The sequence below is a fragment of the Lonchura striata genome, chromosome 36 (genome assembly GCF_046129695.1).
Source record: "Lonchura striata isolate bLonStr1 chromosome 36, bLonStr1.mat, whole genome shotgun sequence".
NCBI lineage: Eukaryota > Metazoa > Chordata > Aves > Passeriformes > Estrildidae > Lonchura > Lonchura striata.
Genome location: NC_134638.1, coordinates 323,902 through 349,524, shown reverse-complemented (window position 1 = coordinate 349,524; position 25,623 = coordinate 323,902). Strand labels below are relative to the sequence as shown.

Genomic DNA, 25,623 nt, shown 5'->3' with positions numbered 1-25,623 from the left:
CACAGAACAGCCCCAGGTGTGTCCCGGGGGTCCTGGGCCCAGCCAGGTGAGCTCCAGAGGTCCTGCGTCCATCCAGGTGGCCCTGGGTCCATCCAGGGTGTCCCCACGGACACCTGGACCCCACACAAGGTCCAGCCAGGGGACCTCTGGAGGTCCCAGGTCCAGCCACGATCTTCCTGGACCCTGCAGAAGGTCCCTCCTGCACATCCCGGGTCCGTCCTGGACATCCCGGGCCAATCCTGGACCTCCCAGATCCATCCAGGAGCTCCCGGGTTCTTCCTGGACATCCCAGGCCTATCCCAGGCTCTCAGGTCCATCCTGAACATGCCAGGTCCATCTCAGGTCCATCCAGGACATGCCGGATCCACCCAGGAGCTCCTGGCCGCACCCAGGCCGTGCCCACCAAGTCCCGGAGCGCCCTCGAGGTCCATCCAGGCCATCCCCAGATCCATCCAGGAGCCCCCGAGGTGCCCGAGGTCCATCCCGGCGCTCCCGTGTCCCCCCGTGGGCGTCCCCGCCGCGGCCGTGGCTCGGAGCCGGAGCTCCAGGGCCACCTCAGAGGCGCTCCGGGCTCGCCGTGTCCGTGGCTCAAAGCGGAGGCTCCTCGGCCACCTCGGAGCCGCCGTGTCCGTGTCCCTGGGCTGTGTCCGTGTCCCCGGAGCCGTGTCCGTGTCCCTGGGCTGTGTCCGTGTCCACGGAGCCATGTCCGTGTCCCCGGAGCCACGGTGCCTGGGCCGTGTCCGTGTCCCCAGAGCCGTGTCCGTGTCCCCAGAGCCGCGCTGCCCGGCCGTGCCGCGGTGCCTGGGCCGTGTCCGTGTCCCCAGAGCCGTGTCCGTGTCCCCAGAGCCGCGCTGCCCGGCCGTGCCGCGGTGCCTGGGCCGTGTCCGTGTCCCCAGAGCCGTGTCCGTGTCCCCAGAGCCACGGTGCCTGGGCCGTGTCCGTGTCCACGGAGCCGTGTCCGTGTCCCCGGAGCCGCGCTGCCCGGCCGTGCCGCGGTGCCTGGGCCGTGTCCGTGTCCCCGGAGCCGTGTCCGTGTCCCCGGAGCCGCGCTGCCCGGCCGTGCCGCAGTGCCGGGCCGCGGCTCAGAGCTTGAGCTCGTTGGCCACCTTGGAGGCGATGTTCTTGAAGGCCATGGAGGTGCCGGCGATGCGCTTGAAGCGGACGCCGTTGAGCGAGAGCCGGGGCAGCTTGCACACCTCCATCTCCCACTGCACGAAGGAGTCGTGGCCGGGCGCGCCGTGGGCGCAGAGCAGCACGAAGCGCTCCTGCGGCTCGCAGCGGCAGCTGTTGGCGTCCAGCACCTTGCGGATCTCGCGCAGCATCTCCCCGGGCTCCAGCGAGCTCGTGGTCTTCATGCTCCACGTGAAGCGCAGCGAGCGCGGCTTGGCGTCGCGCCCGGCCTCGCGCGGCTCCTTCTCGGGGCCCACCGCGGGTCTGGGGGGAACCGGGGGTTAGGGGGTGCTGGGGGTCCTGCTCGGGGCCCACTGTGGGAAATTGGGGGGTTAGGGGGTGCTGGGGGTCCTTCAGGGGGCCCACTGTGGGAAATTGGGGGTTAGGGGGTGCTGGGAGTCCTTCTTGGGGCCCATGGCAAGTCTGGGGGGAACTGGGGGGTCCTGGGGGTCCTTCTCAGGGCCCACTGCAGATCTGGGGGAGCACCATGGGGTCACCAAGGGGAGTTGGGCACCCCTGGGATTGTCACAGACACCGCGGGGGTGTCCCCAGGAGTGTCAAAACGACCCCAGGAGTGTCACAAGGATGCCAGGGGTGTCCCCGGGGTGTCCCCAGGAGTGTCACAGGGACCCCGGGGGTGTCCCCAGGGTGTCCCCGGGGTGTCCCCGACTCACCTGAGGGTCTCCACCCGCTCCTTGCTCTCGGGCTCGTGGGGGTTCCTCGGGAGACAAAAGGGGCCGAGCTCAGCCGGGGGGGCTGGGGGGGCACAGCCCACCCCCCCCCCGAGGGGACCCGGGGGCACAGACAGCACCGGGGGTGGGGGACAGACAGACACACGGGGGGGGACGAGGACAGACGGACGGGCGGGGCCGGGGGGGCCATGCGGGGCCGTGCAGCACTGGGGAGGGGTCCGGGGGGGGGTCGGGGGGATTTTTGGGGTGTTTTGGGGGGATTTTGGGATGCCATGCGGGGGGACCCAGCGTCCGGCGCGGCCCTACCTTCTGGCAAACCTGAAAGACAGATTTCTACAAAGACAAACAGAAGAGAAGGGGATGTTGGGAGGGGGAGGGGGCCGGGACAGAGCCACCCCCTCCCCTGAGACCCCCACAGCCCCCCCCGAGCGGGGCTGGGGTCAGTGGGGTCCGGGCAAAAGCAGCACCCCCACCCCCCGCCCCGGCTCTGTGGGGACAGAGGGACAGGAGGGGACAGGGGGGTCCCTGAGGGGACATGCAGGGACATTCAGGGACATGGGGGACCCCAGGAGGATTAGTGGGAGGCTGGGGAGGACAGGAAGGGCCATGCGGGTGCCTGAGGGGACAGTGGCAGGGACAGGAGGGGACACAGAGGGAGGAGAAGAACAGAGAAGCCTCGAGAGCACCGAGGGGACACCCTGAGGGGACAGAGAAACACGGCAGGGATCTGGGGGACACCGAGGGGACACCGAGGAGCCCTCAGAGGGGACAAACAGGGGACAGAGAATCCCTGGAGCGCCGAGGGGACACCGAGGGGACAGCGAGGGGACAGCCCAGGACACACAGAGGGAAGGGCACAGCGAGGGGACAGCGAGAGCCCAGAACACACCAGGGGGACACATCCAGGGGCACGTCCAGGGGCACGGGGCAGCAGGCCCGGCCCTGCGGCTCACCTGCGCACGAACTTGGAGGTGAACTTGCTGAAGAGGCTGGCGGAGGGGCCGCGCCGGCCCTGGCTGGCGCCCGAGGGCGAGGCGGGCGGGGGCAGCCCGGGGGGCAGCGCGTAGGGCAGGGGGTCCCGGGGGTCCCGGGGGGCGCGCAGCTGCCCGGCGTGGAAGGTGCTGCGGCTCGAGACCCCCCGCGGGAAGCTCGGCCGCTCGCCCGGGCCCTGGCTCACGTTGTGGGCAGAGGGGGACGCTGCAGGCACCCGGGGGGGAGCCCCGCTGCGGGGGGACACGGGGTTAGGGGGCACCCCTGAGCCCCCCGGGACCTGGGGACACCCCCAGAGCCCTGAAGGGGGGACACGGCTGCCCCAGGGGACACCCCCAGACCCCTGAATGGGGACATTGCTGCCCCCTGAGCCCCCCCCGGCACCCAGGGACACCCCCAGAGCCCTGAAGGGGGGACACGGCTGCCCCAGGGGACACCCCCAGACCCCTGAATGGGGACACTGCTGCCCCCTGAGCCCCCCCAGCACCCAGGGACACCCCCAGACCCCCGTGGGAAGCTGGGGCGCTCCCCAGCACCCAGTGAATGCAGGAATGGGGGGCTGGGGGGGATCGCCCACCCCCATCTCCATCCCAGCACCCTCGGGAGCCCCCCCAGGGGAAGCTGGGGTGTCCCCCCGTGGGTCCCCACCTGTCCTTGCCGTTCTGCAGCGAGCTCTGGCCCAGGCTGGCCCGGTCCAGCAGCGGCGAGTTCCGGCTGCGCGTGGTGCCCGTGGACAGGACGCTGTTCTGTGGGGGGACAGGGACACGGGGGGCTGGGGGGGACACACAGGTGCCCCAAAACCCCCAAACTGCAGACACGGGACGTGCGGACCCTCCAGGGGACACCAAGCCCCACCAGCGACCCCCACACACCCTGGGGGACCCAGGGACAGCCGCCCCCCATCCCCACCCCGAATCAGCAGATACTGACCCCAAATCTGGGGTTCCAGGTGTTGGGGACCCCCCTCCCACCTCAGCACCGCAATTCCCCCCAGTCCAGGGCCCCCCCGGGTGTCCCCCACCCTGCACTGACCGTGGACGGGGAGGGGGTGCCCTTGGATCGCTCCAGGCCGGGCAGGGGGCTGGGGGGCACCTTGGCCGTGCTGCCGGCCCGGCGCCCCCCGACCTCTTCCTCCCCTGCTCCTCCTCCTCCTCCTCCTCCTGCTCCTGCCGCTCCCCCTCGCTTGTTCTCCGCGTTGGCTGCCTGCGTTTTCTTGGAGTACGAGGCCGAGGTGGGGATGGAGAGCCCGGCTGGGGCGGGAGGGGCTGTCAGGGGTGGGGGTCCCACGGGGACCCCTCCCTTCCCCTTCACCCCGCCTCGCTGGGGGATCCGGCTCACACAGCACCCCACGAGGGGCTGGGCACCCCCGATCCCACCCACCCGGGCCTCCCCCAGGGACCCCCACGCCCATTCCTGCACCCCAAGGGGGCCCCAGCTGCCCACCAACCCCCCACGATGGGATCCTGTCCCCGCGACCCCCCAGCACCCAGAGCACCCCACTCCTGAGGGACACACCGCCCCAGCCCCACAACATTTGGGGGTCTCACCCTGGTCACTGACCCCCTGGGTTCCCATTTGGGGTCCCTGTCCCCCTCTAGGGTCTCACCCTGGTCGCTGACCCCCCGTGTCCCCTCTGGGGTCTCTCCCATGTCCCCGTCTGGGGTCCCTGTCCCAGTTTGGGGTCCCTGTCCCCATTTGGGGTTCCTGTCCCCCCGTCTGGGGTCCCTGTCCCCCCGTTTGGGGTCCCTGTCCCCCCGGGCTCTCACCCTGGTCGCTGACGCGCCGTTTGGGGTTGGCCGAGACGCTGCGCTGGACCTTGTGCGCGGGGGAGGGCCCCGAGCTGTTGGCCACCTCCGGGGCCACCCGCGGCTTCAGGGACAGGTTCTCCTCCAGCTGGGGACAGGGGACACGTGGGGACAGGGCAGGACACGGGGGACACCCGCCGGGCAGGGACAGGGACGGGGACGTGCCACCACGGCACAGCTGGGGAGGACACACCGGCACGGTGGGGACGGGGGGCAGGACAGCGTGGGGCCAGGCTGGTGTCCCTGTGCCACCTCCGTGCCACCTCAGTGTCCCCACATCCCCTCACTCCCTCTGTGCTCCTGTGTCCCCGTGTCACCTCCGTGTCCCCACGTCCCCTCGCACCGTTGCAATCTCCCCTGGTCACCGTGTCCCCTCCCGTTCCTGTCCCCTCTTCATCCCAGTGACGCTCCCGGTATCACTTTGTCACCTGTCCCTCCCCGTGTCCCCTCTTGTCCCCATGTCCCCTCTTCGTTCTCGTGTTTTCGTTGTCCCCTGGTGTCCCCTGCCACCCCAGTGTCCCCCAATGTCCCTGCAGTGTCCCCAATGTCCCCACAGTGTCCCCACAGTGTCCCTGCCCCCCCAGTGTCCCCATGTCCCCACCTCGGAGCTCTTGTGGTCCAGCAGCAGGTAGGTGGCCATCACCTCGTTGTACTTCTGCCCCACCAGCGACTCCTGGATCTCCTCCCGCGTGTAGCCCATGGACACCATCAGCTCTGGGGGGACACGGCCCTCAGCGGGGTCCCCGTGTCCCCGAGGGTCACCCGTGTCCCCAGGGGTGGCCCTGGGGTCCCACCTGTCCTGCGGGGGTCCTTGTAGTCGGGCACGGGCTCCATGTAGGGCTTGAGCTCGTCGTCCTCGTGGCCCACGTTCATCCAGCGGTCCTTCATGATTTGCTGGGGACACACAGGGGCTCAGGGGCCACCTCTGGGGACACTTCGGGGACACGAAAGGATCCCAGGGGTCCCGGGGGGCACAGGGAGATGCCAGGGGCAACAGGGAGGGTCCCCAGGAGGTCTTGGGGTGCTATGGGGGCTGCTCGGGAGGGTCTCAGGAGTTCCCAGAACCACCTGAGAGTCCCAAGACCATGCTGGGGGGTCCCAGGATGATGCTGGGGGGTCCCAGGAATGTTGGGGAGGTCCCAGGATGATGTTTGGGGGTCCCCTCACCTCCAGTGTGCCCCTCTTGGTGGGGTTGAGGATGAGGAACTTCTTGAGGAGGTTCTCACAATCCGTGGACATGTAGAAGGGGATGCGGTACTTCCCCCGCAGCACCCGCTCCCGCAGCTCCTGGGGGACCCCAAAACCATGCGTGAGCACCCCAAAATCGCCCGTGGGCACCCTCAAACCATCCACGGGGATACCAAACCACCCCCTGGACCCCCAAACCACCCACGGGGACCCCAAAACAATCCAGGATGACTCCAAAGCCAACCCCTGCACCCTCAAACCACCCACGGGGACCCCTAACCACCCATGGGGACCAATAAATCACCCATGGGCACCTCAAAACCATCCAGGATGGCTCCCAAACCACCCACGGGGACCCCAAAAACACACTAGGGTGACTCCAAACCACCCCCCGGACCCCCAAACCACGGCCACACCTTGAGGTTCTGCCCGTCGAAGGGCAGCGAGCCGCTGACCAGCGTGTAGAGGATGACGCCCAGGCTCCAGACGTCCACCTCGGGCCCGTCGTACTTCTTGCCCTGGAAGAGCTCGGGGGCGGCGTAGGGGGGCGAGCCGCAGAACGTGTCCAGCTTGTTCCCGAAGGTGAACTCGTTGCTGAAGCCAAAATCGGCGATTTTGATGTTCATGTCGGCGTCCAGCAGCAGGTTCTCGGCCTGGCCCGGGGAGGGAGAGCGCCCCAGCGGGGGTTACAGGGGGTCTGGGGGGTTTGGGGGCAGGGGGTGCAGCTGGGACTGGGCTGGGGGGTCCTGGCACCTCCCTGGGGGTCTCAGAGATATTGGGAGTTTGGTCCTGGGGATCCCAGGGGTGTCAGGGTGCCACTCTGGGGGTGCCAGGGGGTCCCAGGGTGTGAGGGGTCCGCTCTGGGGGTCCCAGGTGGGGGTCCCTCACCTTCAGGTCCCTGTGCACGATGAATTTCTGGTGGCAGTACTGCACGGCCGACACTATCTGCAGGACAGGGGGGTGTCAGAGGGGGGCCCAGCCCAGCTGGGGGGCACAGGAACACCCCCAGCCCCCTTGGGGGCACGCTGGGGGGGTCCCCAACCCCTGCAGGGGGGGTCCAACAGCACCACCCCCCCCAGACCTGTCGGAACTTCGCCCGAGCCTCCTTCTCCTTCATGCGCCCGTGGGCCACCAGGTAATCGAAGACCTCGCCTGGGGGGCACAGGGTGGGGGGTGAGGGGCAGCCCTGTGGCCCCCAAACCCCCCGGGGCCCCCCAGACCCCCACTCACCCCCGCTGGCGTATTCCATCACCAAGTAAAGCGTCTTCTCTGTCTCGATCACCTCAAAGAGCTTCACTGCAAGGGGGGGAGGGGGGTTGGAGACACCCCTGGGACCCCCCCAAGGGTGGGGGACACCCCCGGGGAGGGGTGGGGGTGCAGATGAGGGGGTTTTGGGGGGTCTCACCTATGTTAGGGTGGTTCAGAACCTTCATTATTCGCACTTCCCGGAAGAGCTGCGAGGCACAGGGGGAGGGGGGATTTTGGGGGGTGTCAGAGGGAATGATCTCCCATTTGTCACCCCAAAATCAGCTGCCCCCCACCCCTCAGGGACACCCCTCACCTTCTGCAGGCTGGAGGAGTTGAGCTGCGTCTTGTCAATGATTTTCACGGCCACCTGCGAGGGGAGAGGGGGGTCAGAGGGTCCCCAAGGCTGTCCCCAAACGTGGTGGCGCCCATGGGATGAGGGGGAAGGTGACAGGAGCAGCCCCAGGGCTGTCCCCACACTGTGGTGGCGCCCATGGGATGAGGACCGAGAGCTTGGGACCATCCCTGTGCCACAGTGGCACTCCCAGGGCACGGAGCAGGACCCAGAAGTGTCCCCACGCCGTGGTGGCACCCACAGGACATGGACCAGGAGCTAGAACCGTCCCCACACCACGGTGACAATCACAGCTGAGGACCAGGAAACTCCTTCCTGTGCCAGGTGGCACTCCCAGGGCAGGGACCAGAGGCCAGAGCTGTCCCCACACCGCGGTGCCACCCATGGGATGAGGACAACGGGTCTGTCCCTGCGGGGACACCCACAGGACCTGGACCAGGAGCCCAGACCTGTCCCCACACTGTGGTGGCACTTGTGGCTGGGGACAGGAAACCCATCCCTGGGCCGTGGTGGCACTCCCAGAGCAAGGACCAGGACACACAGCTGTCCCCAAACCATGGTGGCACTCTTACAAGGGCTGTCCCCACACTGTGGTGGCACTCTCAGGGCAAGGACCAGGACCCAGACCTGTCCCCACACTGCGGTGGCACTTCCAGAAGCAGCACCAGAAGCCAGAACTGTCCCCGCACCACGGTGACACCCACAGCACGCGGTGTCACCCACGGGCTGCCGCCGTCCCCGCGGCGTCACCCAGGCCCTGCCGAGCGCCGTCCCCTCGCCGGGGGGGTGCCACTCACCTCCTTGCCGGTCAGGACGTGCCGGGCCAGCTTGACCTTGGCGAAGTTGCCCTTGCCGATGGTTTTGAGCAGCCGGTAGTTGCCGATGTGGGGCTGCTCCTCGGCGGCCGTGCCGGCGTTGCGGCCCCGCAGCATGCTGGCCTTGCCGCCGCCCTTGCCCTCCACGGCGCCCGGCTGCGGGGACAGCGAGGCGACGCTCAGCCGGGCCCGGCCGCGGATCCCGGCGGGCTCCGGGAGGAGCCGGGAGCGAAGTCCGGAGCGGCGGAGCCGCGCCCGGCCCGGCCGGGAGCCGCCCCTGATACCTGACGCAAGCGCCGCGGTTTCGGGCTGGGCCGGCAGGGTGGGAAGGGGACAGCGCCGTGTCACCCCGTCCCCGGGAGGGGACACGGCCACCCCCGCCCCGCCCCGGCTCCTCTCCCGGGGATTCAGCGCCCAAAAGCCCGGTTTGACCCAAACGCGACCGCCTGGCCGGAGCTGCCGGCCCAGCCCCCCAGAACGGCGTGGGCACAAAGCCCCTCTGCCCGCACCCCAAAACCCGCCCGGACACCCCCCGGAGGTGACCCGGGCCCCGGGGACGCTTTCGGGGTGTTCCCTCACGGGGAGCGATCGGCCCCCGGGGCTGTCAGCGCTCCGGTGACACCGGAGATAACGGGAGCGCGTGAGCGGGCGGGGAAGCCGAGCCAAGCCCCCCCATCCCCCGGGGGGTTTGGGGGCCCCCAAATCCCCGCCGGGTTTTATTTTCGTGGGGGCGCATCTCGGGGTGTCCCCTCCCCCTCCGTGGGAAGGAAACCGCTGGCGGAAGCCACGGGGGAGGCGCCGGCGATGGCGCAAGCGAACCCCCAGATTTGGGGGGAGAACGCGCTGTTTTGGGGCCGGGGGGGACCGGAGCTTCCCCCTCCCCCAAAGCCCAGCGCGGTGCTGTGGGAAAAGTGAAGGAAAACGGGACTTTCTGCCAAAAAACTGCCGTGGCAACGGGGCGGGAGCGTGCGGAGCCATCTGGCCGCGCTGCCGGCGTTCGGCCGGGCTCTGAGGCGGCACCGACACCGGAGCCCCCCCCCCCGGCACCGGAGCCCCCCGAACCCCCCGGGGTCCGGTGGCGGCGCTCCCGGCGCCTCTTATCGCCGCGGCCCGCCTGGCCGAAACCACGGCAAGCACGGCAAAGGAGGCGCCGCCCGGCCCCGGTCACACCGGGGGAACGCCACCGGCACCGGGCACGGGCGCTGGGAAGGCCGCGGCGTTCCCCGGTGGCGGCGGCGCTCGGTGAGGCCGCGGAGCCGCTCGTGCCTCAGTTTCCCCAGCCCGCCCGCCATAGGGGGACTCACCCTGGGCACCCCGAAGCGCCGGGAGCGGCGGGAGCCCCGCGGGACGCCGGGAGGGAGCGAGCGGGGACCAGCTCGACCGGTCGGGGCTGAGGCCGCAGCGGGACCGGGGTGGGGCCCGGGAACACCTGGAGCGCCGGGGCGGGGAAAACGGGGCAGGAAAGGGGAAAACCGGCACTGGGCGGGGGCTGTCCGGCCGGGGGCAGAGCCAGAAGGCTGGGAATGGGCACCGGGATGGGCACCGGGATGGGCACCGGGATGGGCATTGGAATGGGCACCGGGATGGGCACCGGAATGGGCACAGGAATGGGAATGGCACTGGAATTGGCATTGAAATGGGCATTAGAGTGGGCACCGGAATGGCCATTGGAATGGGCACCAGAATGGGCGCCAGAATGGGCACCGGAAAGTCACTGGAGTGGGCACCAGAATGGGAAGTGGAACGGGCACCGGAATGGGCACGGGAATGGGAATGGCACCGGAATTGACATTGGAATGGGCATTAGAGTGGACACCAGAATGGGCACCAGAATGGGCATTGGAATGGGCACCGGAATTGCCATTGGAATGGGAATGGCACCGGAATTGGCATTGGAATGGGCATTGGAACAGGCACCGGGATGGCACCGGAATGGCGGCAGCAGTGACAGCGCTGAGGCTGCAGGGACATCACTGGGTACGGTGTGATGTCACCAGGTACGGTGTGACATCAGCAGCCCCGCAGTGACGTCACAGCCCAGCAGTGACGTCACCGGCCCCGCAGTGACGTCACAGCCCCGCAGTGACGTCACCGGCCCCACCATGACATCACCGGCCCCGCCGTGACGTCACCAGGCAGGTGTGAGGATCCCGGTGCCGGGAGGCGTCGATGCCGCCGGCAGCCGCCCACGCCAGCGGCACCAAACCGGTGGCAACGGGAGCGGTGCCGGTGTCCCCGGTGTGACCGGGACCCCCGGGCACGGCGCGGCGGCGGCAGCCGGGGAGGCAGCGCTGCTTCGTGCGGCGCCGCTCAAATGTCAGCCAAATTTAGGTATTTTTGATGGGTTTTTTTTATCTCCGACCCCACCGGATCGGGTTCTGTGTGAGGGAGGAATTGGGGGCTGGGGGGGCAGGGAAAGACCCCCCAAATTCAGCTGCTGGGGCTGGGGAGGGTGCACAGCCCCCCCCACACGGCGCTGCCGCCCCCTCCCCAAATCTTCCCCACCAGGAATAATTCTCCTCTGGCGTTACATAACAGCGGATAAATAAGAGGAAAACCACCCAAAACGAGGAGGGGGCCCGATGCCACAGCCACAGAACAGGTGGCATCGCCTTGTCCTCGGGCTTGGGGACACCGACACGAGGCCACCTGTGCCCCCACACGCCCTGCTGGGGCCACCCCCAGCACTTGGGGTCACAGAAGGGGGGAAGCCCCCCAAAACACCGCCCAAAACGGGGGTGTCACCCAGCTGGGGGAGCTGAGGAGACCCCCAGGTGCTCCCCAAAACGGCTGAGCCAACAGCGGGGTCTCCCAGCAGCCACAGAAAAGCTGGGGGCAGAGAGGGACCCCAAGAGCCCCCCAAATCCGCCCCCTAAAACGGGGAACCCCCGTCCCAGCTGCCCCCGGAGGAAATCCTCCCCACCCCTCAGACAGACAGGGGGGCGCGCCCCCCGTTCCCCACCCGGGGTGGGGGGCTGGTCCCCACTCACAGGGGTCGGAACGGGAGGGATTTGGGGGGGCTCGCCCCTCAGAGCCCCCCCAAAGCGGGGGGAGGGCGCCGAGCCCGTGCAGCGCTGCCGCCGCCCCCACAGCCCCCCCGGCCGGGGGGCTGCAGCAGGGAAGGGGGTGGGGAGGGGGTGGGCTGACGCCCCCACACCCCGAGCGCACAGCCACCGGGCTGGGGGGGGACGGTGACACCCCAAACTTGCCCCCCACGGCGGATCCCAGAGCCTGGGGGGTCAATGTGGGGGTGTCTGGCACCCCCCCTTTGCTTGCCCCTCTCCCTTTGGGGTGCAAGGCGTGACCCCCTCACCCAAAACCGGGGGTCATGCACACAAACCCCCGCTGCTGCCCCGCAGGGAACCCCGAAATGGGACCCCAAAATCTGGGGAGGGGCTCATCCCAGAACACTCTCCCTACAGCAAATCCAGGCCCGAAGGGGGACATGGCTCAGGACCCCCCACCCCACAGGAGGGTCCGGGCTGTGGGAGACCCCAGGCTCCTTCACAGGGCGCAAGAGAGGAACTGGGGGACACCCAGACCCCCCTTTTCCACCTCACAGAGGGGCCCGAAGCCCCTCAGAGCCCCCTCTTCCCTCACAAAACAATCCCAAACCCCTTCAGTCCCTCTTTTCCATTCACAGAGAGATCAGATCCCCCCAGATCCTCTCCTTTCTCCACATAAAATACCCCAGGATCTCCCTTTTCACTCCCAAAAATGCCCCCAGACCCCCTCAGACTTCTTTATTTTCTCTATCGCTCAAAAGCCGACCCAGGTTGCCATCAAACGCTCTTTTTACCCCACAGGATTTCTCACACCCCTTCCAGGCCTCCCTTGCCCCTCACAAAGAGCCCCCAGACCCTTTCTGCCCCCCTTTTCCCTCACAAACAGCCCCAGACCCTCAGCCCCCTTTTCCCCTCGGATCCCCCTCAAAACCCAGCCCAGATCCCCCTCAAAACACCTTTTTACCTCACAGAATTACTCAGGCCCCTCCAGGACCCTTTTCCCGGACACAAACGCCTCAGACCCACTCAGTCCCCCTTTTTTTCCACACGGACGGGACCAGAACCCCCCAAATTCTTCTTTTTGCCCCCTCAGATCCCCTTTTCCCCCTCACAAACCGACCCTAAACTCCCCATTTCCCCTCACAAACCATCTCGCCATCCCCTCAAGCCCCTTTTTTCTTTCCTCAGATCCCCGTTTTCCCCTCACAAAAACCCCCCAGGCTCCCTCAGTCTCCTTTTCCCTTCACATAAAACCCCCAGGCTCCCTCGGATCCCCCTTTTCCCCTCACAAATCCCCCCCGGCTCCCTTTTCCCCTCACAGAAATCCCTCAGTCTCCCTTTTCCCCTCACAAACCCCCCCCAGGCTCCCTTTTCCCCTCACAGAAATCCCTCAGTCTCCCTTTTCCCCTCACAGAAATCCCTCAGTCTCCCTTTTCCCCTCACAAAAACCCCCCAGGCTCCCTTTTCCCCTCACAAAACGCCCTTTTCCCCCCGGCCGCCCCTCTCCCCCCATCCGCACCCCACCCCCGCCGTCCCTCCCTCACCTGCTCCGCGTCCCTCTCGTTGACGGTCGGCAAAGGGCTGCGAGCGCTGCTCGACATGGCGGCCCCCCCCCCGCGCCGCCGGCGACTATCGCGATAGGGGGAAGCCGCGGCAGGCAGGAGGCGTGCGGGGAGGGGGAAGGGGAGGCGGCGGAGCTCAGGGGGCGGGGGGGGGCCAGGCCAGCGGCATTGGGGGGGCCGGCAGAGGAGCAGGGGGAGCGGGCGGGGTCCGCCCGGCCCGGCCCGGCCGCCGCCGCCGCCGCCTCACGCCGCCGCCGCCTCAGCGCCCCGCGGCTCCCAACATGGCGGCCGCCGCCGGCCCTCGGCCATTTCCGCCGCCGCGCCGGAAACAGCCGACACGCCTCCCCGCGCCGCTTCGGCTCTTCCCGGAGCGCTTCGGGGCGCGGCCCTCACGGACTTCGAGTGTTTCCGCCTCCGCCGCGGAGCTACACGAAGCGTCCTTCGGCTCTTTCCGCCGAGCGCAGCGGGAGCGGCCGAGCGCCGCCCGCGCCGCCGCGGCTCCGAGCGGAGCCGGAAATACCCGAGTGGAACCGAAACTCCCGAGTGGATGCGGAAATGCCCGAACACCTCTTGGCAGCCTTCGGGCGCTTCCGCCCGTGCCGGAAACACCCGAGCGGAGCCGAATGCCCCTCCCCAGCCCCGATGGGGACCCAAGGATGGGGCGGGGGGCGGCTCGGACCGCAGGACCCTCCCCGAGTTTGGGAGACTTTCATGGACCGCAGGAGGCCCCCCGAAATTGGGGGCTTCTCATGGCCGCAGGACCGTCCCCGAATTTGGGGGACTCTCCCGGACCGCAGGACCCTCCCCGATTTTTGGGGGTTCTCCCGGACACCTGGACGCGCCCAGATTTTGGGGCAAGGCGCGCCTTGTCTGCACTGGGAGCACGGGGAGGGGGCGTGTCCTCACCCCGCCACGCCCCCTTTGGACCAAAGGGGCGGGGCAGGGATGGGTGGGGGGGTCCATGGGTGCCCCATCGCTCGGGGCACCCCAGGGCGCTGCTGCGGGGTGGGGGCGGGGGAGCATCCAGGGGGACCCCCCTTAAAATCACCGCTGTGGCTCCTCTGGAGCGGGGGGTGGGCTGCGACCTGCCGGCAACTCATCGCCCCCTCCCCGTAGCCCCCCGTAGCGGGGAGGGGCGGGGGGGGGGGATGGGAAAGGCGTGCGGCCCCTTTAAATTTACCCAGGAGCCCTTAAAGGAGCCCCAGGGGCCCCACGGCGGCGTCCCCAGCCCGGTCGGCCCCCGCCCGCCGCCGCCGCCGCCCCGGGCCCCGCCGTGGAGCCCCCGGGCCCCCACCCCGCCCCCGGCCCGCTCCCGGCCCCGGCCGGCCCAGGTGAGCACCGAGAGGGCGGCGGGGGAGCGGGGGGCGCACAATGGGAGCGGCGCTGGCGCTTTAAGAAGCCCCCCGACCCCCCCCCCCAGCCCTTTGCCGTTCCCTGTCATGGGCTGGGAGGCCCCGGATTCTTTAACGGGTTCCTGGCCCTTTAAGATGACCCGATTCAATTTAGGGTGTCCCGTGAAGATGCCTCCATCCCTCTAAATTAGCCCGGTCCCTTTAAAAGGTCCGCAGGACTTCAGGATGTGCCCATCCAATTCGGGATGTCCCTGAGCCTTTAAGGTGTCCCTGTCCCCTTAAAGGATCCCCGTCCCTTTCAGATGCCCACAGGAATTTCGGATGTCCCTGTCCCTGGAGGATGCGCCCCTCCCTTCCCCGCCCCCTCCTCATTTACGGACCCTGCCCCTTGAAGCGCGCTGCCCCTTTAAGAACCCCCTGCCCCTTTTAAGATCTCCTTTTTGCTGCTCTGTCCCTTTAAAACCCCCCGGCCTTGCCCCACATCTCACCCCTAATCCTCGGTGTCCCCTCCATCCCTTGGACCCCTCAAATCCCCCCTGAAATTCCCCCTGAACCTCCCCCGATTCCTGGACCTCCCTCCCCGGCTTTCCCTGCAGCCCCTTCCCCGCGGGGGCTGCACCGGACCATGGAGCCGCAGAAATCCCGGGAGAAACCCCAGGAGAAACTCCAGAAGCAGCCCCAGAAACCCCGGGAGAAACCCCAGGAGAAACTCCAGAAGCAGCCCCAGAAGCTCCAGGAGAAATCCCAGGAGAAGCCCCAGGAGAAACCCCAGGACAAGCTCTGGGAGCAGCCCCGGGAGCAGCCCCGGGAGCAGCCCCGGGAGCGGCGGGCGTCACGGCCGGGCCGGAGCCGGGTGCCGGGCCGGGACCACCGCCGGTACTACCACGAGCGCTGGCGCGCCGAGTACCTGATGGAGTTCAACGCGGCGCGGCGCGGCATGCGCTGCCTGGTGTGCGGCAGCGCCCTGGCCACGCTCAAGCTCAGCACCATCAAGCGCCACATCCGCCAGAAGCACCCCTACTCCGGAGCCTGGGGGCCCCGCGAGAAGCAGCTGGTGCTGCGCTCCTGGGACGCCCACCCGGGACGGACCCCCCGGCCCGAGGGACCCCCCGGCGGCGCCCACGGGACAGGTACGGGCCGGGCTGGGGGTGGGGAAGGTGGGGCGCGGCACCTTTAAGAGGAGTGGGGTCGCTTTAAATGCGGCCACGCCCCTTTAGGAGCAGCTCTGTCCCTTTAAATGTGGCCACGCCCCTTTAGGAGCTGCGCTGTCCCTTTAAATGTGGCCACGCCCCTTTAGCAGCTCTGTCCCTTTAAATGTGGCCACGCCCCTTTAGCAGCTCTGTCCCTTTAAATATGGACACGCCCCATTTAATTTCAGGCCACGCCCTCATCCACACTGACCACACCCACTTTTACCGTAGCCACGCCCCTTTTCGTTAAAGCCCCGCCCTCTACACACCACGCCCATGATCTGACCACACCCTTTGCTAAACCACGCCCTTTAAAGGGACACTGTCCCTTTAAGACAGGCCCCGCCCGACCACGCCCAATCCCTCAGCCCCGCCCCTCTCTGGGGCTCCTCCCATGACCGCAGTGCCAGCCCCGGGTCCCCAAAGTGTCCCCAAGGTGTCACCAATGGCCCTGGGCCTGTCCCCGAGTGGTCCCCAAGGTCCTCAAAGTGTCCCCACTGGCCCTGGACCTGTCCCCAGGGTCCCCAGTGCATCCCCCCAGCCCGTCCCCACCGCAGGACCCCGTCCCCCTCTGTCTCCCCTGGGTGACAGCCCGTCCCCACCGCAGGGCCCCGTCCCCTCTGTCTCCCCTGGGTGACAGCCCGTCCCCGCCGCAGGGCCCCGTCCCCCGCTGTCCCCGCTGCGGCGCTGGCTGCGGGCCGAGCTGCGCCTGGACCTGGAGGCCGGGGGGCTGCGGCTGCGCTGCCTCCTGTGCGCCCGCGCCCTGCCCTCGCTGCACCTCGGGGACATCCGGCGGCACGCGCTGGCCGCGCACCCCGGCAGCCTGCGGGGACACCGGGGACACGGCGGGGACGGGGACGGTGAGAGGGGACACGGGGGGGACAGGGACAGCCCTGGTGAGCGGGGACATGGTGGGGACAGCCCCGGTGAGAGGGGACAGGGGGACACTGGGGACAAAGTGCCACCCCCAGGGAAAACCCCAGTGAGCGGGATCAAGGAGGGTTTGGGATATGGGGACAGTGGTGGCTGTGGGGGGGAGCCGGGGACACTGGGGACACCGGGGACACTGGGGTGGGTGGCACTGGGGACACTGGGGACACCGGGGGGGTGCTGGAAGCTTTGGGGACACTGGGAGCGGGTGGGGACAGACGCAGGGGACACTGTGGGGGACAGGGAGGTGACAGGAGGTGACAGCGCTGTCCCCACCAGCCCTGCCAGCCCCCGGTCCTGCCGAGGAGGAGGAGGAGGAGGAGGAGGAAGAGGCCGCAGGGGGGGAGGGGGCCACAGGAGCCCCCCCCGCCTGAGCCCCCCCGGGATGGGGACACTGGGAGGGGGTGGGGACAACAGGGGACACCCCAGGGGGGCAGCGGGGACACCAGACCCCCCCCATCAGTGTCCCCAGTTCCCCCCCACCACAACACAGCCACTCCTGTACCCCCCGGTGTCACCCCCCGGTGTCACCCCCCGGTGTCACCCCCACCCCCCGGTGTCCCCTTATTTATGTCTGCGTGTCCCCCCACCCCGTTTTCTTACACCCCTCCCACCTTGTACACGACCCCCCAATAAACCCCCCAGAGACCCCCCCCGGGCCATGGGGACATTTGGGGACATCGGAGAGGAACATGGGGACATCAGGGGGGTCCCAGGGACATTTTGGGGTGGGAGAAGGGGGACATCTGAGGGGACACGAGGACAACTCGGGGGGGACGTTTTTGGGGGGGTAACAGGAACCTTTTTGGGGGGGGTCCCAGGGACATTCTGGGGGTGGGATCACAGGGACCTTTTGGGGGTCCCAGGGACATTTTGGGGGGTCCCGGGGACATTCCGGGGGTGTCACCAGCACAGAGGGGCCCAGCCTTGTGGCGGTGTTTTATTGTAGCCGCAGCCCCGCGGGTGGATTTGGGGGGGGGTCTCCCCCATTTCCCACCCCCCTCTCAGCGAGGGGGGGCTCGGGGGGCGCAGTTTGGGGGGGCTGTGGGGAGGGCTGAGCCCCCCCTCCCCCATTTACAGCAGTTACAGACATTTCACCTCAATTAACGTTAAAAAAATAAAACGGGGGGACAGGAACGAGCTTGGGGGGCCCCCCCGGGGGGACCCAACCCAGGGGAGGCGATTTTGGGGTTCAGCCCCCCCAGTTTCAAGAGGGGGGGGCACAGACGGACGTCACTGTGAGACTGGGGGAAGGGAACGAATTTGGGGGGGTGGGTGGAGTTTGGGGGGGTGGGGAAAGACAAGCTTGGAGTGGGGGGGGCACCGCTGTGGGTACCCCCAAATTTCCCCTCCCCCACCCTGGGGTTTATTCCGGCTTCTTCTTGACCAGACCCGGGAGCTTCGCCTGGATCCTACAGAGAGAGGGGGGAGAGATGATTTGGGGAGGTCACAGGGATTTGGGGGGGTCCCCAGGATTTTGGGGGTCCCCTCTGAGCGCCTACTTGGCCATGAGGTCCTTGGTCTGCTGGCGGATGAGGCCCATGTAGTGATTGATCTGCACCTGGAGTGGGGGGAAATGGGGTTTTCAGGGGTGCCCCCCCGTTTCTGGGGGTGTCCCCTTGATTTTGGGGTGTCCCCCTTGATTTTGGGGGGGGGTCTGCTCAGTTCGGGCTCACCTGGTATTTCTCGTAGAGGGGCGGGAGGGTGAAGGCCAAGATGTCGGCTGGGGAAAAACAGGGGGAGGGGGTTATTTGGGGGGAACCCCCCCCTCAGCGCTAATTTTGGGGGTCACCACCCCCAAAATCACACTTCTGGGGGTCATTTCAGGGGGAGAAGGGGCGGGTCTCACCGAGGATGAGGAGGGTGATGCCGTTGAAAACGGCTCCCACGTAGGTCATCAACCACATGGTCAGGGCGAGCTGGGGGGGCACAGGAGAGGTTTTGGGGGGTCCCGGGGGGGTTTTGGGGTGGGGGAGGAGGAGGAGGGGGAGGAAGGCTCCGAACCTCCAGGGAATCCACCAGATCCTCCACCAGGAAGAGGCGGATGAGCAGCTGCAGGCCCCGGTTGAGGCGCCGGGCCACCACGGCCGCGTGCGCCTGGAAGGTCTCGGGGGACAAGGTCACGTCCAGGTCCAGGTAAGTTCTGGGGAGGGGTGGGGGACAGGTGAGGGGAGCCCCAAAATCCCCGCCCTGAACCCCAAAATCTGTGTCTGCGCCCCTAAGTTTGTGTCTAAACATGAAAATCCATCTTCACCCCTCCATGCCCCGGAAGGTCTCAGGACATAGGGTCAGGTCTGGGTCAGAAATTGGAGTGGGGACACCCCAAAATCCTTCCTCACACCCCAAAATCCTCCCTCACACCCCTATGGACCCCAAAATCCCCATCCACACCCCCAAAATCCTCCTTCACACCCCTTTGGACCCCAAAATCCTCATCCACACCCCAAAATCCTCATCCACATCCCAAAATCCTCACCCACACCCCTCAGGACCCCAAAATCCCCACCCCAAACCCCCCTGCACCCCAACCCTGTCCCCACCCAGAGCAGCCCAGCAGCCAGGCCAGCCCAAGCGTCCCCCTGGGGTGACAGCGCTGTCCCCAAGCGGGGCTGGCCGTGTCCCCAAGCAGGGCTGGCCATGTCCCCAAGCAGGGCTGGCCATGTCCCCAAGCGGGGCTGGCCGTGTCCCCAAGCGGGGCTGGCCGTGTCCCCGAGCCCGGGCTGGCCGTGTCCCCGAGCCCGGGCTGGCCGTATCCCCAAGCCGAGCTGGCCGTGTCCCCAAGCAGGGCTGGCCATGTCCCCAAGCCCGGGCTGGCCGTGTCCCCAAGCCGAGCTGGCCGTGTCCCCAAGCGGGGCTGGCCGTGTCCCCGAGCCCGGGCTGGCCGTGTCCCCGAGCCCGGGCTGGTCGTGTCCCCAAGCGGGGCTGGCCGTGTCCCCAAGCCAGGCTGGCCGTGTCCCCAAGCGGGGCTGGCCGTGTCCCCGAGCCTGGGCTGGCCGTGTCCCCAAGCCCGGGCTGGCCGTGTCCCCGAGCCCCCCGCCCCCAAACCCCGCCGGGGGTCCCCAGGGCGCTCACTTGAAGGGGTGCCCCTCCTCGGATTTCTGCAGCGCCTGCACCACGGCCTTGTAGACGCGGAGGCTGATGGTGACCGAGAGCAGGGCCAGCGCCACGTGGGCCACCACGGTGACGGCGCTGAGCGTGGCCAGCGACAGCAGCAGCACCAGGCTGGCGCCGAAGGCCACCGCGCTCTTCCTCACGTCCCGCCAGAACAGCAGCTCCTGCAGCGCTGCGACAGCGGGGACACGTCACACGGGGACACGGGGGACACGGTGACACGGGAGGACACGTCACACGGGGACACGGGGGACACATTGACACGGGGGGACACCGTCACACGGGGACACATCACACGGGGACACCGTCACACAGGGACACGGGGGACACGGTGACACGGGAGGACACGTCACACGGGGACACATCACACGGGGACACGGTGACACAGGGGGACACATCACACAGGGAGACGTCACACGGGGACACGGGGGACACGGTGACACGAGGACACAGGGGGACACCGTCACACAGGTACATGTCACACGGGGACACGGGGGACACGGTGACACGGGAGGACGCGTCACATGGGGACACATCACACGGGGACATGTCACACGGGGACACATCACACGGGGGACAAGGGGGAGATACAGGGGGACAAGGAGGGGACATGAGGGGGACACAAAGGAGGACGTGAGGAGCGATGGAGGGGACACCGAGGGGAACAAGGAGGACACGGGGGGTGACAAGGCCAGGTCCCACGAGGACAGTGAGGGGACACCAGGAAGGACAATGAGGGGACACGGGGGTCCCTGTGTCATCCCCACCCCAATTTAGCCCAAACTGAGCTCGATGCCACCTTCCCTCTTCCCCCCAATCCACTAATTACCCTCGCTCATTAAAGCTCATTAAAACAGCCCCTTCGTTATGCACAGCCCCTAATTACACCCCCCTAGTTAGAACAGGCGCTAATTAACCCCCCCCTGCAGAGTGCCAGCGGGTTTGGCCCCAAATCCCCAAATTTCACCCCAAACCGAGGCGCTCCTGAGCCCCCCCTCCAGCAGCGCGTGGGGCAGGGGTCTCCCCGTTCCTCCTCCCCTTTCCCCGTCTCGGGCCCGTTCCCAGCCCCTCCCCCCGGTTGGGGCTTTACCTGCCAGGTGGGGAAGGGGCGCGGCCGGGGGGGGCCGGGGGGGCTCCCCGAGCTCCCGCAGGCTCCGGTCCTGGGAGGGGACGGGGACAGCCCCGGGGACGGCCCCGGGGACGGTGGGGACATCCCTGGGGACGGCGGGGACAGCCCCGGGGACGGCGGGGACAGCCCTGGGGACACCGGGGACACCGGGGACAGCCCCGGGGGCCTCGCCCGGCGCCTCCTCGATGACGGTGTCGTCAGAGTCACCGGAGCTGTCGGCGTCGGTGGGGACGGCGGGGCCACCCCCTACGCCGGGGACACCGCCGGGGACACCCCCGGTGCCAGCAAGGCCGTTCCCAGCGGCGGTGACGACGTCACTCTTGCTGCCGGTGACAGCGGTGACACCGCTCCCGGTACAGGTGACACCGCTCCCGATGCCACCGGGGCCGCTCCCGATGCCACCGGGGCCGCTCCCGATGCCATTGCCAATGCCAGCGATGCCATTCCCCACGGCGGTGACGCCGCTCCCGGTGCCACCATTCCCGATACCGGTGACACCGGTGCCACCACTCCCCATGCCAGCGATGCCATTCCCAGCGCCGGTGACCCCGGTGCCGCCTTTGCCAACGCCGTTCGCGGTGCCGCCGTCCCCGGTGCCGTCCCCGGTGTCGCCGGTGCCGCGCTCCACCAGGTCCCAGGAGAGCAGCTCGCTGGTGAAGCTGTGCATCTCCCGCACGCACCGCGACACCTCCTCCAGCGCCGCCGCCGAGCCGGGGGGCGGCCGGGCCAGCCCGCGCCCCGGGACCCCGGGGCCGCCGCCGGGCACACCGGGCACACCGGGCACACCGGGCACACCGGGGCCGCCGCGGGGCTTGGGCGGAAAGTGGCAGACGCGGCCCTCGGGGATCTGGCCGAGCGCGGGGCCGAACTCGCGGTCGAAGGCGGCTCGGTCCGGGACCACCTCGAACGGCGACTCCGGCGACTCCGGGGGGCTCGGGGGGATCCCCCCGCCCGGGGCCGCCCCCCGGTCGCGCCCGCCCGGTGCCGCTGAGGGAGGGGGGGCACGGTCAGGGGGGTCGGGTCCCCCCAGCTCCGTCCCACTCTCCCGTGGCCTCCTGCCCCCCACACGCCCGTGGGGGTTTTGGGGTCCCCCCCATCCCCGCCATGCTGGGGGGGCGGGTTTGGGGGTCCCCCACACATTCCCCTCCCCCCCTTTGGGGGTGCCCTGGGTGTCCCCTCCCCCACAGGAAATTTTGGGGTCAGCCATGCCAGGGGGAGGGGGCGGTTTTGGGGTCCCCACGCAGAATTTTGGGGTTCCCCCCTCCCACCCCCCTTCCAGCCATGCTGGGGAAAGCCCCTCCCCAAAATTCAGGGGTTCCCCCAATCTCAGCCATGCGTGGGGACGGGTTTGGGGTCCCCCACTGAATTTTGGGGGTCCCCCCATGCAGGTGGGGGTGAAGCGGCGGCACAGAGGCTCCCCCAACCCCCCCAAAAACACCCCAAAATCTGGGGAGGAGAGACCCCAGTTTGGGGCTAAAAAAGCCCATTTTGGGACAAACCCAAATTCCATTTTGGGGTTAAAACCCCTCGCTTTGGGATCAGAACGATGTGGGGGTGCAGGACACCCCAAACCCGCCAAAACTGGGGGTGCCCCCACCAAGAACCTCCCATCTGGGCGAAACCCTCTCATTTTTGGGGTTAAACCCCCCAGTTTTGGGTCTGGAGCGAGGCTGGGGGTGCCGCTCAGCCCCTCCTCGATCTGGGGGGGATTTTGGGGTCTCTCCCCCCAGGTTCAGCCCGGGGGGGCACACGAAGTCCCCCGGCGGCGGGTGGGACACGGCGCAGGCGGGTCGGGGGTGGGGGGCGCAGGAATTTTGAGGCCAAACCACAAAAAACGACGAATTTCACCTTCAGCAGCAGCGGGGGGGGGGCCGTGCAAAGCTGGGGGGGAAGCAGCAGTTTTGGGGTGCAGGAGGGGGTGGGGGGCAAAGCTGGGGGGGCTCACCCCGAAAAAGGGAGAAGAAACCGAGTGAAAGAGCAGGAAAAGAGAGAAAAAGAAAAATGTCTATTTTGGGGGAGTTTAACCCTTTGTTGCCATTATGGGAGGGGTTCAGCAGTGTTTGTGCTCCCCCCAAAATCCAGGGGTTATTTTGGGGAGAAATCCCCCCTTTGCTGTGACACCGAGACCCCAAAGTGACCTTGGGGAGCCCCGAAATGGCTCTGGGTGTCCCCAGAGTGGCTCTGGGGACCCTTCCCCAAAATCCAGGGGGATTTTTTAGGGTCTGGGCTTCACCCCCCGCCCCCCTCAGACATTTTTCTTCCTGGGGGTGCAGGAAAAAAAGAGAAAAGAGGGAGGGGGAGACTTGCCTGGTGAAGCCGCAAAGAGAGAAACGGGCTGGGAGGAGGAAGAGGAGGAGGAAGAGGAAGAATTGGGGGGATCTGCAAGAGAACACAGAGGGTGAGAGCTCAGGACCCCCCAAAATCCCCCAAACCCCCCCAGAAGGCGGGGCCGGTGTGGAGCAGCTTCAGGGTGACGCAAAAACCACCGGGAAAATTCCAGCCCGGACCCGATTTTGGGGGGTTTCACCTCGATTTCCCGGCTTTGGGGGCGGGGAACGGCGCAGGGGGGGGTCCCGGGGGTCACCCCGAAAATCCCACCCGCCCTTCTCGGCGCTGCAACCCCCCCAGGGCGAGGTTTGGGGTGAAACCGCGGAGTTTTGGGGTGTCCAGGTGGGAACTTTGGGGGGGAAATCCTGGGAATTGCCGAGTCAGGATGCTCTGGAATGAGCGCTGGAATGAGGGGGGGGGGTGAAATTCCCCCTCCCCAAAATTCCCGGGAAGGACGGACGGAGCAGCAGGTCCCCAACGACCCCAAAAACATCCACGGTTCCTTTTCCTGGGCATTTCCCCCCATTTTCCTGAGAGATGTGGGGCTGGAGGTGTCGCTGCCCATCAAAACCGGCCCCTAAAAAGCTCCTCCACCAACCACATCTCCACTTCGAAGCCTCTCTGTCCTCTAAAATCCCACTAAAAACTTCTTTCCCCCTTAAACCCCCCCTAAAAGCATCTTTCCCCCCAAAACGCGCTCCCCCAAAAGCCGCTTCCCCTGTTTTACCCTAAAACTTCTTCAACCTCCCGTTTCTGCCCCCAAGCCTCCTAACCTCGCCCCCATCCCCAACCCCCCCGCGAGTCTCTGCTCCCCAAAATCTGCTCCTCCAGGGCCTTTTCCCCCTCATTTCTCCCCCCGCCATTCCTGACCCCCTCTCAAAGGCTTTTCCCCCCACACCTGCCCCCCAAACGCCTCCTGCCCCCAGTAACCGCCCCCCGAGGCCTTTCCCCCCCGTCCTGCCCCTCCCGCCCCGTTCCTGCCTCACACCCAACGCCCCAGGGCTCCTTCCCCTCACGCCCCCGCCGGGGCCTCACCCCCCCAGGCCCCGCCCGGCCCTTACCGGCGCACGACATGGAGCTGCCGCCCACGCAGCCCCCGGCCCGCGTGGAGGAGGAGGAGGAGGAGGCGAGGGAGGCGGCAGAGGAGCTGGAGGAGACGAGCGAGGACTGCGCGGCGGAGTCGGCCATGGCGGAGCGCGGAGCGAGCCCGTCCGTGCGGGGCGGCGGCCGCGCCCCGACTGCGGGGGGGGCGGTGCCGCCGGGGGCGTGGCCAGAGCCAGCGCGCCAATCAGCGCGCCGCACCTGCTGCAGCTGGGCGGGGCCTGCGAGTTTGAACCAATCAGCGCCTCGCAATGGCCGCGCGCCGCCCTCTCCGCCGCAGCTCGGCGCTGGTGCGCATGCGCAGAACGAAGGGGCTCTCCTGCAGTTGCCATGGCAGCAGCTCGAGGTTGGGGGGAGAAGCTGCGCCTGCGCAGCGGCGCGATGAACGACGGGAGTTGTAGTCTCAGGAGCGCCCCGCACAAGGGTAAGGGGTTTTGGGGGGACTTCCTGTGAGGGAGGAGCGTTTCGGGGGCTCCGCACCCCCGCACTCCAGTGTCAGGGGGGAATGTCCTCCTAAAGGCGCTGAGAGGCCGTAGGACGCTTCTTAGAGGGCGGGGGTAGGCGCCCGCACCCTCCTGAAGGGCAGGGAGGTCCCAGCTCCTTCCCCTGAGGGGGGCGAAGGGGCCGCAGAGCGCCCGCCCGCGGAGTGGGGGCACCCCGGCGGGGCGGGGGCCATAGAGAGCTCTGGAGGCCCAGAGAGCGCCGTCATGGCGGGCAAAGCGCGCCCCCTGCCGGGCGGGAGGACCGTGCCCCGCGCCGCCGGAACGGGGCGGGGCCAGCGAACGTCACGTGAGATCACCCGACCCCGCCCTTCTCCTTGGCTCCGCCCCCGCCCCGTCAGCGCCCGCGGAACCGCCAATGGCAGCGGGAGGCTCGGCCGTGACGTCACACGGCCACGCCTCCTCATGCGAGGAGGGAGGGGGCGTGGCCTCGGGAATGCGTGACATTTGATTGAGCCAATAGCGAGGCGAGGGCGGAGGCGGCCGGGCCAATGAGGAGCCAGGCCTGGGGGAAGGGGGTGTGGCCCCGCTGACAGGGGGCGTGCCCGCTGGCGGGCGGCCAATGGGGGGAGAGGGGGCGGGGCCAGCGGGGCCGCCGGGACGCGGGGCGCAGCGGCGGTCGCGGAGCGGTGAGTGGGCACCACGTGACCTCCGGTATCGCCCGACTATCGCGACATGGCCTCCGCCATGCAGGGCAGCCCCGGGGGAACGGAGGGGCCGGGCCGCCTGCCCGCCGCGGGGGCTGCGACCCCCGCGAGCCCCGGAGCTGGGGAGCCCCCGTGGGACCCCCCACAGGATCGCCTATGGGTCCCCGTGGGTCCCGGGACCCCCCTGTGGGACCCCCCCATAGGGCCTGGGACCCCCTATAGGTCCCCGTGGGTCCCGGGACCCCCCATTGGACCCCCTGTGGGACCCCCCATAGGATCGCCTATGGGTCCCTATGGGGCCCGTGACTCCCTATAAGATCCCCTATAGTGCCCGAGACCCCCCTGTGGGATCCCCCATAGGATCCCCTATGGGGCCCGTGACCCCCTGTGGGGCCCGGGACCCCCCTTTGGGATCCCCTATACGGCCCTACACCCCCCCGTGACCCCCCCATAGGCTCCGAGCCCTCCCCGTGCAGCCCCAGTGCTCCCAGTGCTCCCAGTTCGGCCC

General features: G+C 68.2%; 3 protein-coding genes across 4 annotated transcripts; 1 reads left to right on the top strand and 2 right to left on the bottom strand.

The window, feature by feature from the left end:
- Window positions 1-649: 649 nt before the first annotated feature.
- Window positions 650-12,953, bottom strand: MARK2 (microtubule affinity regulating kinase 2). 2 transcript variants are annotated; one of them, XM_077789710.1, is made up of 18 exons: window positions 12,810-12,953; window positions 8,243-8,416; window positions 7,407-7,460; window positions 7,251-7,299; window positions 7,076-7,141; window positions 6,927-6,997; window positions 6,734-6,790; window positions 6,262-6,498; window positions 5,825-5,944; window positions 5,452-5,551; window positions 5,259-5,371; window positions 4,619-4,745; window positions 3,885-4,102; window positions 3,501-3,598; window positions 2,816-3,085; window positions 2,169-2,195; window positions 1,845-1,889; window positions 650-1,434 (listed from the first exon to the last, which is right to left on the bottom strand). In XM_077789710.1, the coding sequence occupies exons 1-18, from the start codon at window positions 12,864-12,866 to the stop codon at window positions 1,083-1,085; spliced, it is 2,235 nt and encodes a 744-aa protein (XP_077645836.1). In that variant the 5' UTR covers window positions 12,867-12,953; the 3' UTR covers window positions 650-1,082. The 2 variants fall into 2 exon arrangements, with proteins under 2 accessions (XP_077645836.1, XP_077645837.1); XM_077789711.1 differs by lacking the exon at window positions 2,169-2,195 and having other exon boundaries at window positions 12,810-12,952.
- A 1,789-nt stretch (window positions 12,954-14,742) lies between these two features.
- Window positions 14,743-16,673, top strand: ZFTA (zinc finger translocation associated). Its single transcript, XM_077789627.1, has 3 exons — window positions 14,743-15,309; window positions 16,026-16,229; window positions 16,579-16,673. Exons 1-3 carry the CDS (start codon window positions 14,805-14,807, stop codon window positions 16,671-16,673), a joined length of 804 nt encoding a protein of 267 aa, XP_077645753.1. The 5' UTR covers window positions 14,743-14,804.
- Window positions 16,674-17,226: 553 nt separating this feature from the next.
- RTN3 (reticulon 3) lies at window positions 17,227-24,102 on the bottom strand. Its single transcript, XM_021545718.3, has 7 exons — window positions 23,929-24,102; window positions 19,372-19,582; window positions 18,304-18,442; window positions 18,149-18,218; window positions 17,976-18,022; window positions 17,802-17,860; window positions 17,227-17,711 (listed from the first exon to the last, which is right to left on the bottom strand). Exons 1-7 carry the CDS (start codon window positions 24,053-24,055, stop codon window positions 17,666-17,668), a joined length of 699 nt encoding a protein of 232 aa, XP_021401393.1. The 5' UTR covers window positions 24,056-24,102; the 3' UTR covers window positions 17,227-17,665.
- Window positions 24,103-25,623: the final 1,521 nt, after the last annotated feature.

What these genes read in the sequence shown, in the direction of transcription:
- ZFTA (XM_077789627.1), top strand. Translation starts at nt 14,805, where the DNA reads ATGGAGCCGCAGAAATCCCGGGAGAAACCCCAGGAGAAACTCCAGAAG. An exon ending in CGGCGGCGCCCACGGGACAG is followed by an intron (nt 15,310 to 16,025) that starts GTACGGGCCGGG and finishes TCCCCGCCGCAG; the next exon opens with GGCCCCGTCCCCCGCTGTCC. An exon ending in ACACGGCGGGGACGGGGACG is followed by an intron (nt 16,230 to 16,578) that starts GTGAGAGGGGAC and finishes TGTCCCCACCAG; the next exon opens with CCCTGCCAGCCCCCGGTCCT.
- RTN3 (XM_021545718.3), bottom strand. Translation starts at nt 24,055, where the DNA reads ATGGCCGACTCCGCCGCGCAGTCCTCGCTCGTCTCCTCCAGCTCCTCT. An exon ending in CAGCTCCATGTCGTGCGCCG is followed by an intron (nt 19,583 to 23,928) that starts GTAAGGGCCGGG and finishes CCGCTGTCGCAG; the next exon opens with CGCTGCAGGAGCTGCTGTTC. An exon ending in GAGGAGGGGCACCCCTTCAA is followed by an intron (nt 18,443 to 19,371) that starts GTGAGCGCCCTG and finishes ACCCCTCCCCAG; the next exon opens with AACTTACCTGGACCTGGACG.
- MARK2 (XM_077789710.1), bottom strand. Translation starts at nt 12,866, where the DNA reads ATGTCGAGCAGCGCTCGCAGCCCTTTGCCGACCGTCAACGAGAGGGAC. An exon ending in GATGGAATACGCCAGCGGGG is followed by an intron (nt 6,998 to 7,075) that starts GTGAGTGGGGGT and finishes TGTGCCCCCCAG; the next exon opens with GCGAGGTCTTCGATTACCTG. An exon ending in GAGCGGGTGGAGACCCTCAG is followed by an intron (nt 1,435 to 1,844) that starts GTGAGTCGGGGA and finishes GGTTCCCCCCAG; the next exon opens with ACCCGCGGTGGGCCCCGAGA.